Genomic DNA, 13,884 nt, shown 5'->3' on the forward strand with positions numbered 1-13,884 from the left:
AGCATCATTTCTTGATTTTGGATCAGATCATATCTCAGAATTGTGAGATTGAGCCCCACTTTGGGCTCTGCACTGGGCGTGAAGCCTGCTTAAGATTCGCTCCCTCCCTCTGCTTTCCTCCCCAACTCTCCCTCCCTCTCTCCAAAATAAACCTGTACACCTGGGTGGCTCAGTCAGTTGGGTGGCTGCCTTCAGCTCAGGTCATGATCTCAGGGGTCCTGGGATGGAGCCCTGCAGTGGGCTCGGCTCGTTCCTCAGTAGGGAATCTGCTTCTCCCTCTTGCCTCTTCCCCTCCCCAGCTTATGCTCAAGTTCTCTCACTCTCTCAAACAAACGAATAAAATCTTTAAAAAAAAAAAAAAAAAAAAGGAAAGGAAAGAAAAAGAAAGAAAATGGAAAGATAAGCTACAGACTAGAAGAAAATATTTGCAAATCACATATTTGAATATGTGAATTTGAATATATTCAAAGAATTTGAATCCAGAATAAACAACTCTTAAAATTCAATAATAAGAAAACAATGTAAATAATGGGCAGAAGACTTTAACAGGCATGACCAAGAAGATATATGGATGGCAAATATATACATAAAAAGGGGATCCCTGGGTGGCGCAGCAGTTTAGCGCCTGCCTTTGGCCCAGGGCGCGATCCTGGAGACCCGGGATCAAATCCCACGTCGGGCTCCCCGTGCATGGAGCCTGCTTCTCCCTCTTCCTGTGTCTCTGCCTCTCTCTCTCTCTCTCTCACTCTCTCTCTCTGTGACTATCATAAATAAATAAAAATTAAAAAAAAATATATATATACATAAAAAGATTTTCAACATCTTTAGTAATTAAGTTAATACAAATTAAAATCACAATGTGACATTGCTACACACCTATTAGAATACCTAAAATGAAAAAGACTCTCCCAGGGGCACCTAGATGGCTCAGTCAGTTAAGAGTCTGATTTTGTTTGGCTCAGGTCATATGTCAGGGTCTTGGGATGGAGCCCTGCAGCAGTTTCCTTGCTCAGCTCGGAGTCTACTTGTCCTTCTTCCTCTGTTCCTCCCCCCAATGTGTGATCATGCTCGTTCTCTCTCTCTCTCTCTAATAAATAAATAAAATATTAAAGAAAAAGAAAAAAGACTATCCCTGCAACAATTTTTGAATTGAAAGACATGAACGTATTTGGGCTACAGCCACATATTTATTGTTTGTTTTCCAAGAGTTTAACTGAATGAGTCTCACCTGCAACATTTCACAGTAGTGTTCCACTGAGCTCTCACCAGCATGTTAAAAAATTGTTCAAATGCAAATCTCTCCTAGACATCTACGAAGTTTTAAAATGGTTAATTTACATGCAGCTTTTGGGTCTACCATCTTAGCAGATGTTTCTTTTTCTCAACTTTTATCTGCAAGTCCCAAATTTATTTGGTGCAGATGCACCTGCAGTTGTAGTGCACTTTGTGGAACATAAGCAATCAAATGCCATGTTCTCATTTAAACCAGCAAAAACAGGCCTCCAAAAGAGAAAGTAAATATCTGCTGCACTCAAGTAACAGAGATAAAGTCAGCTGAAAAATTAACAGACAATATTTCTCCCAAAGAAATACCGCACTTGTAGAGGCAAGGTGACCTTGGTGACTACTGCTTTCTTATTTACACAATGAGAAAATTTGTTCTCTAAAATCATAGAGTAACAGCTTTGTTGTTTGAAAATCTATTGGTAAGAATGAAATATCCCTCCTTTGGCTGGTCATTGTGACACAGAGAACCAGCCTCATACCAAACTAAGTGCAGGGCTACAGATAGGGGGATTCTGTGTCAACAATTAGTATCTATGTTAATTCTGTAGTTTCCAAGTTAACAGGACTCTGGATCTACTTTGTAGCCCAGATGTGACATGAACTCTTTGCACACAGACCTAACTGCCTTTGTACCTCAAAATACTGTTTCACCTCCCTCCCTTTCTTAAAATTTTCAAATAACTCTATTCCTTTGTCTTGTGATGTGCCTCATAGTTCCTCTGTTGCATGATCTCACTCATTGGAGGCCATAGCAAAATCAAAATTACAAAGGAAATTTGTGGGACTACAGATTTGTTAGGTGATCTTGGGCTCATAGGGCTAGGGGGAAAAGCTTTAAATAATATCCTCAGAGGGCACCTGGGTGGCTTAGCAAGATAAGCATCTGCCTTTGGCTCAGGTCATGATCCTAGGGCCCTGGGATGGAGCCCCACCTAGGGTAGTCTGATCTCCTCTCCCACGTCCCTTGTGCTCTCTCGCTCTCTCTCAAATAAATAAAATCTTTAAAAAGTATATTATCAGTGGGGGATCCCTGGGTGGCTCAGCAGTTTAGCACCGCCTTCAGCCCAGGGTTGATCCTGGAGACTCAGGATTGAGTCCCGCGTCCGGCTCCCTGCATGGAGCCTGCTTCTCCCTCTGCCTGTGTCTCTGTGTCTCTGTGTCTCTCATGAATAAATAAAATCTTTTTTAAAAAATTATTATCAGTAAACCTTTGTTTTCATAAACTGTACCTGTTCACAATCATTCGTGTGTAAATATTGAAGAGAAAAAAGTGGGCCACTATTTTGGTAAGAAAGTGTCTGAGCACAGTTTAGCGCCTGCCTTTGGCCCAGGGCGCGATCCTGGAGCCCTGGATCGAGTCCCACGTGGGGCTCCCGGTGCATGGAGCCTGCTTCTCCCTCCTCCTGTGTCTCTGCTCTCATTCTCTCTCTCTATCATAAATAAATAAATAAATCTTAAAAAAAAAAGAAAGAGCATTTTAACACCACTAATCTACATCATCTAGATCAGTATTTGTACAAAAGGAAAAAAGTAGAGAAAAGGTAGGGAGAGGGAAACGCTGATTGAGAGAGAAACGTCATCTATTATACTAGGCTAGTACAGTAACAGCTTAGAGGAACACAAGAGCCACCATTCAGAGCCCCTCCCCACTCTTCAAATATGCGGGTGAGTCTCAGGAGCGACGAGAACTACAACTCCCAGCTTCCCGCGCGGCGCGAGGGAGGCGGGCCCAGACTGCGCGACAGAGGCTCGGGGGTGGAGCGGGCCACAGCAGGTCGCTCCGCCTTTTGACGCGGTTTCGCACCTCTTTCCGCCCGCGGCCTCGGCGGCGTCGGCGGCGTCGGCGCTCACGCAGGGGCGGGTCACGGCGGCGCGAAGCGGTGCTGGGCGGGAAGGCAAGTCGTGGCGGCGGCGGCGGCGGCGGCGGGCGCAGCAGCGACGGCGGCGGCGGCGGGGCCCGCAGGAGCGGCGGTGCTGTCAGTTAGGCCGTCGGAGAAATGGGAGACCCGGGGTCGGAGGTGAGTGGTCGGGCGTCGGGCCGCGGCATGGCATGGCGAGCCGAGCCGAGCCGAGCCGGGAAGGGAAGGGAAGGGCTTTGTGTTTGGCGGAGCGTGAGGCCTGGTGCGCGGCGGCAGCCCCGCGGCGGGGCGAGAGGCTCGGCGGCTCGGGCCGAGCCCAGCGGGCGGGCCCGGTGCGGGTGTGAAGGAGGACCCGGCGGCAACAATGGCCGCCCGGCGGCCCCCGGCTCCCTGCGCCGGCCCCGGAGCTCCCCGTGGCAGCTGCCCCGGCCGCGAGAGCGACATTTTGAGACAGGCTCGCCCCTGGGCGGGGAGCGTGCATCCCTCCTCCTCGAGGAGACGGGGGGATGCGCGGGGGCCGGTGAGAGGTTCCCGGCGGCGTCCGCTGCCTGTGGCTCCACGTCTGCAGAGGCATCCCCCGCCTCCATCGGCTCTGCGTGCGCTCGGCTCCACTCGCTTTCCTCGAGAGCTTGCTGCTAGAGCGCTCCCCGTTTTCGTTCCTTCGGGGACAGTCTCTTCCTCCGAGGCTGTGGCTGCATAGCTAAGCGTGTCCTGGCTTGTTTTTATAGATGATAGAATCTGTCCCTCCAGCTGGGCCCGAGGCGTCTGAGGCAACGACGGATGAAAACGAAGATGACATTCAGTTTGTTAGCGTAAGTAGCAACGATATTCGGGTTTTCCTCGGAATCCCGAGACCATGCGTTTAGGTAAGCCCGTTATGTGAGGATACCTCACCTGCGCGTTCTCCATTGAGCCGCCGTGTATGAAGGTCTGGTAGGTGCACCAGACACTTGGGGGCTTGGCGTAGGGTTAGGAAATTGACCAGAGGAGGTCTCTGAGCACCTGCACTGGACACCGCAAAGACTGTTCGAAAAAACATGCCTCACATTTAATCATGCTTCCTGTGCCTTCTTAGCGCCATTTTATGCTTAACCTACGCAAAGTTCCGGTCTCTCAAGAGTGTCCTCTAAGAGATGACCTGCAGGTTCGAGGGAAGGGGCCGCTAACAGATGAGGAAGGAGGTAGAAAACAAGAAGGGTTGCAGGAACTCAAAATCTGAGCGTTCTCTAGTTTCATGACATGAAGGCAAATAGCTTGAAGACTTCACCCACCTCTGACATCATCATGTTACAGCATAGTGCAAGTACAACATCTACTGAATCAGAATTTGAAGGCGGAACCCAGGAATCTCTACCAAGGGACATATGGCTCTCTGAACCATGCTTTTGTATTGGTTTAGGGGAAAAGGGGTCCTGATGTATTTTGGGATGGTCTTCACCCAAAACTAAAGTTTTACAAAGACACTGTTTAACGTGGTATCTTAGTAGCTAAAAACTTTTCCAAAGCAGTAATTAGTTGAAGTTTGCTATTAAAGATGTATAATTTTTCTTTAAATGAGTGCCTGTTTAATGTTTGTTAATTACTCTCTAGGTTTAGGGCAACTTGATAAAAACAGTTTTCTTTTTCAAATATCAGTTGTTCTCTAAATCAAATAAAATCCCATCTTTAAACATTGTGGTAGTAACACATGGTTTTTTGTCCTAGTAGTGTGGTAGAGAAATTCTTTGCAAGAACATTTCCTTGACATTTTTCCCCGTTAACAGTACATATAGTAACCCCCCCTCTTTTTTTTTTTTTTTTTGATACCCAAGACCTTATAAATAAAGGGGTACCAAGAGAAGTTGTATGTTGATTCTGCCTTCCCTGTGTTGTGGATTAAGTGATGTAGCTATGGAAATTGAAGAGCCACAGTGTCTGTTTTTTGTACTGAAAAGTATTTGGAAGGAATATTTCATGGGTCTTCGGGAAAAATAATTTTGGTTCTTCCTGAGTATAGTATAAAAAAGAAATGACAGGACGCCTGGGTGGTTCAGTGGTTGAGCATCTGCCTTTGGCTCCCGTCATGATCCCAAGGTCTTAGGCTCCACATCAGGCTCCTCACAGGGAGCCTGCTTCTCCCTCTGCCTGTGTCTCTGTCTGTCTCTCTCATGAATAAATCTAAAAAAAAAAAAAAAAAAAAAGAATGAGACATTATAATCTTGATGCTATTTTGTGCAAGTAGAACTAGGAGTGACATAGGTGTTATGACACATTCCTTTGAGAAAAGGAATCTACAAAATTAAGATTGGAAACATAATTGGGTGTAAGTTTATATACTCTGGAATAAATTATCACAAATTTTTACTGAGTTAACGCATCAGCTTTCTTTCAGTTGAGGCTTAAAAATCTCTAAATTTAACTTAAAGTATAATCTTTTGTATATTTGCATCCAGAGTTTTGTACATCCAACTTGATAGAACTTATTAGTTTTCTTTCCAAAAAGGATCCAATATTGGACAGCTCCATAAGGAGAAGCAAATTACACAGGCATACCATGTTTTATTGCCCTTGATTTTATTGTGCTTTGCAAATACTGTATTTTTTACAAATTGAAGGTTTGTGGCAATCCTGTGTCAAGCAAGTTGGTTGGCACCATTATTCCAACAGCATCTCCTCACTTTGTGTCTTTCTCACATTTCAGCAATTCATACAGTTTTTTTTTTTTTTTTTTTAATATTTTATATAATCATGAGAGACTTTCTGCCCCTGGACACTGCCGAGTAAGCATCGTTAAAGTCTCCCCTCTCACCGCTGTCATGTCTAAGTCAGAGTCTCCTAAAGAGCCTGAGCAACTGCAGAAGCTCTTCATTGAAGGTTTGAGCTTCAAAACCACTGATAAGAGTTTGAGGAGCCATTTTGAGCAATGGGGGACGCTTACAGACTGTGTGGTAATGAGATACCCCAACACCAAGCGCTCCAGAGGCTTTGGGTTCATCACGTATGCCACTGTGGAGGAGGTGGACGCAGCCATGAATGCTCAGCCGCACAAGGTAGACGGAAGAGTCGTGGAACCAAAGAGGACTGTCTCCTGAGAAAATTCTCAAAGACCTGGTGCCCACTTAACTGTGAAAAAATATTTTTGTTGGTGGCATTAAGACACTGAAGAACATCATCTAAGAGATTATTTTGAATAGTATGGGAAAATTGAAGTGATTGAGATCATGACTGACCGAGGCAGTGGCAAAAAAAGAGGTTTTGCTTTTGTGACATATGACAACCATGACTGTAGACAAGATTGTCATTCAAAAACACCATACTGTGAATGGCTACAACTGTGAAGTAAGGAAAGCCCTATCGAAGCAAGAGATGGCTAGTGCTTCGTCCAGCCAAAGAGGCCGAAGTGGTTCTGGAAACTTTGGTGGTGGTTGTGGAGGTGGTTTTGGTGGGAATGACAACTTTGGTTGTGGAGGGTACTTCAGTGGTTGAGGTGGCTTCCGGGGCAGTCGAGGTGGTAGTGGATATGGTGGCAATGGGGATGGCTAGAATGGGTTTGGTAATGATGGAAGCAACTTTGGAAGTGGTGGAAGCTATAACGATTTTGGCAGTACAACAATCAAACCTCAAATTTTGGATCCATGAAAGGAGGAAATTTTGGAGGCAGAAGCTCTGGTCCCTGTGGTTAATTACTGCCAGGAAACAAAGCTTAGCAGGAGAGGAGAGCCAGAGAAGTGACAGGGAAGCTACAGGTTACAACAGATTTGTGAACTCAGCCAAGTACAGTGGTGGCAGGGCCTAGCTGCTACAAAGACATGTTTTAGACAATACTCATGTGTATAGGCAAAAAACTCGAGGACTGTATTTGTGACTAATTATATAACAAATTATTTTAGTTTCTGTTCTGTGGAAAGTGTAAAGCATTCCAACAAAGGGTTTTAATGTAGTGGTTTTCTTGTTTGTTTTTTTTTTGCACCCATGCTGTTGATTGCTAAATGTAAGTCTGATCTTGATGCTGAATAATTGTGTCTTTAAAAAAAAAAAAAAAATCATGAGAGAGAAAGAAGCAGAGACACAGGCAGAGGGAGACGCAAGCTCCAAGCAGGCAGCCCGATGTGAGACTCGATCCCGGGACTCCAGGATCACGCCTCAGGCCAAAGGCAGGCACTAAACCACTGAGCCACCCAGGGATCCCTCACAATATTTCTAACTTTTTCATTATTATATTTGTTTTAGTGATCTATGATCAGTGATGATAACTCACTGAAAATGATGGTTAGCATTTTTTAGCAACAAAGTATTTTTTAATAAAGCTGTGTACCTTTTTTAGACATAACACTATTACATACTTAATAGACTACAGTATAGTATAAACATAACTTTTATATGCACTGGAAAACCAAAAAATTCATTTGATTCACTTTATTGTGATACTTTATCATTGTGGTCTGTAGTATTTCAGAGGTATGCTTGTATGCTCTAAGTAGAATTGAAGTATCAGAAGAGAGTAAAAAATATTCCTACTACCTTTATTTAATTTTCTGTTGTGTTTTGGGTTTTTTTTTTTAAGATTTTATTGTTGGAGCACCTGGGGTGGTTCAGTCGGTTAAGCTTCTGCCTTCAGCTTGGGTCCTGGTCCCAGAGTCCTGGGATCGAGCCCCACCTTGGGCTCCCTGCTCAGCAAGGAGTCTGCTTCTCCTTCTCCCTCTGACTCTCTCCCCTGCTCATGTTCTCTCTCTCTCGATTACCCTCTTTCAAATAAATAAAATCTTAAAAAAAAAAAAAAAAAAAAAGATTTTATTGTTAACTAATTGACACATCCAACATGGAGCTCAAACCTACACCGTGGGTCAAGAGTCACATGCTTCTACTGAGCCAGCCAGGCACCTCTCTATTGCCACACACACACAAAAAACAGTGGTAATTTTTTTTTTTTTTTTAAACAGTGGTAATTTAATTCTACTTTAAAATCACTCAGAGAGGGACGCCTGGGTGGCTCAGCGTTTAGCGCCTGCCTTTGGCCCAGGGCATGATCCTGGGGTCCAGGGATCAAGTCCCGCATCAGGCTCCAGCTTGTGTCTCTCCTCTCTCTCTTGTGTCTCTCATGAATAAATACATAAAGTCTTTTTAAAAATAAATAAAAATAAAATAAAATCACTCAGAGACAGAATTTACTTCTCTTTGTGACTCCATCGTATGCTGGGATCCACCAGGATATACCTATTTCTCTGCTTTTTTACAGTACCACCCAATAAAGATGAAATGCTGTTGGGTACAGTTCTCTGAGTGAGGGTTCTTCAGATGCAAAAAGTTACTACTTAATGTATCTATAATTATGGATTCCTTAGTCTCCATATAAATCTCTTTCCAGCCTTCAGTCTACGTGATAGCATAGCATCCTCTTTGTGTTCTACCATACCATCTATATGTTGATGCAGCTAAATAAACACAATATGCTGAAAGGAATGATAAAAATTTGTAGATAAAAAGAGCTCTTACCTTTGATATAAATTTTATTGTAATATACATACAGAATAGCGTACTTCCTGATTGTTGGTCTTGCCTTCACCCTATTTTAGTACTACATACCTATTTATTTGGATTATCTTGTTACTAGTCTTCCCACACTAAATACTTTGCTGATCTTGAAACCCAGCTCTAATGTTCCTGATCTAGGTTTCTGACCCAGGTATTTAGGGCCAGTGTGTGTTGCAGGTAGTATGTATGTAAAGAAAGAATTGAGAAACTCAGGGGTTGATGTTTGTTTGTATAAGGCTATGAAGAATAAAGCAGAGCTATTTAAGAATTCTGATTTTTGGGACACCTGGTGGCTCAGCGGTTGAGTGTCTGCCTTCGGCCTGGGGTGTGATCCTGGAGTCCCAGGATCTAGTCCCACATCGGGCTCCCTGCATGGAGCCTGCTTCTCCCTCTGCCTCTGTGTATGCATCTCTCTCTCTCTGCCTCTCATGAATAAATAAGTAAAATATTAAAAAAAAAAAACAACTGATTTTTGAGCTTAGATATCTAAAAGATTATTGGTAGTCATCTAGTTAAAAAAAAAAAAATAGTACCGTGATAAAAGTCTTTTTAATGCTCTCCCTATACTATTTCCCATTTCCTAAGGAATCCACATGGCTTTATTCCTCTATGTAGATTTAGTTTCTCTTTGGGTCTTGTTATCATTACTTATTCATCTACTCTGAGTCTTTTTCTGTGCTGGTTTTGTTTCTGATTATTTTGTGCCACCTGTAAGACTTTTTCTAAGGAACAACAACAAAAACCTACTGATTATAGATGCAAGTTTGGTTTGAATGGTTTTCATGACTTGTAAATTTAATCAATTCTTTTTTAGGAAGGACCATCAAAATGTGTTCTTGAATACAATTATCTAGTCTGTAGTGATAATGAAAAGCCTAGCACCTGTCATAATGATGTAAGTATGTTATATTTGTGGTTTTTCAGTTCCGTAAGTGCAAAGTGTGTTGGAAGTGGCTTGAACTGGCTTGCAAGAACTGATTGTTAGATTTTTCAGTTTTGTGAGCTAATTTTGTAAACCATTATTAAAATTAAAGTATATTAAAAAGATTAAAGTATATAAACTTACAAGGAAATAAATTGTTATATTTAAGGTAGAAAATACTCAAAACTCATCATATCTTAATTTGAGGTTACTTATACCTATTGTATCTGAATGGTAAAAAAAAACTATATAACAGCACACTCCTGCAACATAATTAGAATACTTACACCAAGGGAAATGTCAAACTACAATTTGGGGCTTGATGTATTATTTATTGATTATGTAAACTTTAAAAAGTGATGGATAAAATGTTTATGCAGATTAAGCCCAAAAATTTGATACACCTCTAAATTGCTAGACTGTATGCTATATGAAAAATTGAGGAAACCTTGCAGTACTTGAAAATTCTTTTTTAATTTAACAAAGATATTGATATTGATGAGTGGGTAGTGTTCTGGTATACATCTTCATTTTTTCACTTTTCGTCTTATTAAGGAAAAATATTAACCACTTTTCACATTAGAACTATACTCATTTGGGGATCCCTGGGTGGTGCAGCGGTTTAGCGCCTGCCTTTGGCCCAGGGCACGATCCTGGAGACCCGGGATCGAATCCCACGTCGGGCTCTCGGTGCATGGAGCCTGCTTCTCCCTCTGCCTATGTCTCTGCCTCACTCTCTCTCTCTCTTTCTCTCTATCATAAATAAATTTAAAAAAAAAAAAGAACTATACTCATTTGTAAATCATATGAGCAACTTCTTCGTCCAATTGGATGATAATCAGACATAGTCTGATTTTGTAACATTATTGATTATAAAATTTTAAAAACGGGTGCCTTGGCTGGCTCAGTCAGGAGGATCATATAATTATTGATCTCAGGGTCGTGAGTTGGAGCCCCACATTGGGTGTAGAGATTGCTAAAAAAGTAAACGAACTTAAAAAAAAATGATAGTGAATTTTTTAAGAAATAGCAAGTCATATTGAAGTTATAGGTACAAACCAAAAATCAAGGTAAGTATTTTAATTCAAAATTTATTTCTAAAATTATTTAAAATCACTAGCAGAAGTTTTTACATTAACCCTTAAAGTGTTGTCAAGAGCTTTACTTATATATGTAAAATTATTTTTCAGATTCTGTTCCCTAAAATGCCAAAACGGCAGGGAGATTTTTTGCGTTTTTTAAATGTGAAGAAGGTGAAAACAGACACAGAAAGTAGTAATAACAAAAGTCAATGTGAATTGTCTAAGTCAAAGGAACCGAATTTCAAATACGTTGAACAGCCAATCACTGAAGAAAATCCATCATGTTCATCAAAGGAAGAAACAGATAATCTTGTGCTTCCAGATTGTTGGAATGAAAAACAAGCATTGATGTTTACAGAACAATACAAATGGCTTGAAATAAAAGAAGGTAAATTAGGATGTAAAGATTGTTCAGCAGTTCGGCATTTGGGATCGAAAGCAGAAAAGCATGTCCATGTGTCCAAGGAATGGATTGCATATTTAGTAACTCCAAATGGCAGTAATAAAACTACTAGACAAGCTTCTCTGCGGAAGAAAATTAGGGAACATGATGTTTCTAAAGCCCATGGTAAAATCCAGGATTTGTTAAAGGAATCAATTAATGACTCAATTTCTAATTTAGTGCATAAACAAAATAATAAAAATATTGATGCTACTGTAAAAGTTTTCAATACTGTTTACAGTTTAGTAAAACATAATAGACCTTTATCTGATATTGAGGGGGCAGTAGAATTACAAGAGAAAAATGGAGAGGTCAACTGTTTAAATACGCGATACAGTGCAACAAGAATAGCAGAACACATCGCAAAAGAAATGAAAATGAAGATATTTAAGAATATTATAGAAGAAAATGCCAAAATCTGCATCATAATTGATGAGGCATCTACAGTTTCAAAGAAAAGCATTCTAGTGATTTATCTCCAGTGCACAGTTCATTCGGCTCCCACACCAGTTATGTTGTTTGTTGCTTTAAAAGAATTGATGTCAACCACAGCAGAGTATATTTTCAATACAGTATTGAGTACTTTAAATGATTGTGGCTTTACTGATGAATATTTGAAAGCAAACTTAATTGCATTTTGTTCTGATGGTGCTAATACAGTGTTGGGAAAAAAGTCTAGAGTAGCTACAAAGTTGTTAGAAAATTTTCCTAAAATCATTATTTGGAACTGTTTAAACTATCGATTGCATTTGTCACTTGATGATTCAATATCTGAAATAAAACAAGTTAATCATTTTAAACTATTTCTTGATAAAATTTATTCCATTTATCACCAGTCTAATAAAAATCAAAACAAGCTTTTAGAAACTGTAGCTAAAGATCTTGAAATTGAAATTATTAAAATTGGCCGGGTAATGGGACCAAGATGGGCGGCATGTAGTTTACAAGCGGCTACTGCTGTATGGCATGCATATCCTGTATTATATATGCATTTTTCTAATTCTCACTCTGGTTTGGCAAAGAGATTAGCTAACATTAATTTTTTGCAAGACCTGGCTTTAATGATTGACATTCTTGAAGAATTTTCACTACTTTCAACTGCATTACAGTCAAGATCAACTAATATTCAAAAAGCACAAAAATTAATCAAACGCACCATAAGAGCTTTGGAAAATTTAAAAATTGGTACTGGAAAGCATGAGTCTCAAATTGAAGGTTTGATTAAGTCAGATAAGTTTAAAGATATTCCATTTAATAAAAATAATAAATTTAATGCTCTTCCTAGAAGTATGTTACTAGAAAATATAATTGAACACATGCACTTACGCCTTGTATCTGACAGAAACCACAATGAAAGTATTTTTGATTATTTTGACTTGCTAGAACCTTCTGCATGGCCTTATGAAGAAGTAACTTCACCATGGATAGCTGGTGAAAAAAAATTATTTCATCTATGTGAAATTTTAAAATATGAAATTGATTTGAGTGATTTTCGGGAATTTGTAAATAATAATATAAAATCAAACAATGTTTCCATTCCAACAACTATACAGAAAGCTAAAAAGATAGTTAACACTATTGCAATCAATAATGCTGAAGCTGAAAGAGGATTCAATTTAATGAATATAATTTGTACAAGGGTGAGAAATAGTTTAACAATAGATCACATATCAGATTTAATGACAATAAATTTATTGGGGAAAGAGTTAACAGATTGGGATGCAACACCATTTGTAAAGTCCTGGTCAAATTGTAATCATAGGTTGGCTACAGATACAAGAGTTAGGCAAAAATCAACAAAAACCTATGAGAATCAGCTGGCTATATGGAACTTACAATAAAGGATATTGTATATGTTTTTACCATTTGTAATTGTGTGCTACACATCTTTTATATATTAAAAAATTTTTTGAAAGCCAATTGTTAAACTTTTATTAACACATTGTTTAAAAGGCATTCTCCAAAGAGATGAACTTGATTGTTGTTTTTAGGAGCTTTATAATTTTTTTTAGAGATTGAAACAGTGGACCATGATGTATATTCCAAGGAGTCCTATACAGAGTATCCAACCATTTCCATTTCTGCTGTCTTACTTTTAGTAAGGTTGCAAAAGAATTACAATCCAGTAAGTTCTAAGCCCTGGAAATTATATAAAATAAATGAGAAATGGAATAAAAACTGCAAGCCTTTTGGCTTTTACTCATTTCTGTATCTGTGCTAATACAGTAATCTATAGGTATGTGTGGCCATTAAGCACTTGAAATGAGCTCAGTAGGACTAAGTGAATTTTTTTATTTAATTAAATATAAAAAAGCAATGAAGGGAGGCAGCCCGGGTGGCTCAGCGGATTAGCGCCACTTGCAGCCCAGGGTGTGATCCTGGAGACCCCGGATCAAGTCCCGCATTGGGCTCCCTGCATGGAGCCTGCTTCTCCCTCTGCCTGTGTCTCTGCCTCTCTCTCTCTCTCTCTCTCTCTCTCAATAAATAAAAGAAAATCTTAAAAAAAAAAAAAAAAAAAAAACTGAAGGGACACACCTGGATGGCTCAGTGGTTGAGCATCTGCCTTTGGCTCAGGTTGTTATCCTGGGGCCCTGGGACTGAGTTCCACATCAGGCTCCCTATGGGGAGCCTGCTTCTCCCTCTGCTGATGTCTCGGCCTCTCTGTGACTCTCACATGAATAAATAAAATCTTAAAAAACAAAAGCAATTAAAATATTTTCAATTCAATTTTTTTCAAAATATAGTTACCTTGCTTGTGATTATTGTAGTATGCCTGTCAAA

The 13,884-nt window shown here is 40.2% G+C and overlaps 1 protein-coding gene across 2 annotated transcripts; it reads left to right on the forward strand.

Moving 5' to 3' along the window:
• Positions 1 to 3,166: 3,166 nt before the first annotated feature.
• On the forward strand, positions 3,167 to 13,023 carry KIAA1586 (KIAA1586 ortholog). 2 transcript variants are annotated; one of them, XM_038554409.1, is made up of 4 exons: positions 3,167 to 3,305; positions 3,875 to 3,958; positions 9,472 to 9,552; positions 10,770 to 13,023. In XM_038554409.1, exons 1-4 carry the CDS (start codon positions 3,285 to 3,287, stop codon positions 12,942 to 12,944), a joined length of 2,361 nt encoding a protein of 786 aa, XP_038410337.1. In that variant the 5' UTR covers positions 3,167 to 3,284; the 3' UTR covers positions 12,945 to 13,023. The 2 variants fall into 2 exon arrangements, with proteins under 2 accessions (XP_038410337.1, XP_038410338.1); XM_038554410.1 differs by lacking the exon at positions 9,472 to 9,552.
• The last annotated feature ends 861 nt before the right edge of the window (positions 13,024 to 13,884 follow it).

Source organism: Canis lupus, chromosome 12 (assembly GCF_011100685.1).
Source record: "Canis lupus familiaris isolate Mischka breed German Shepherd chromosome 12, alternate assembly UU_Cfam_GSD_1.0, whole genome shotgun sequence".
NCBI lineage: Eukaryota > Metazoa > Chordata > Mammalia > Carnivora > Canidae > Canis > Canis lupus.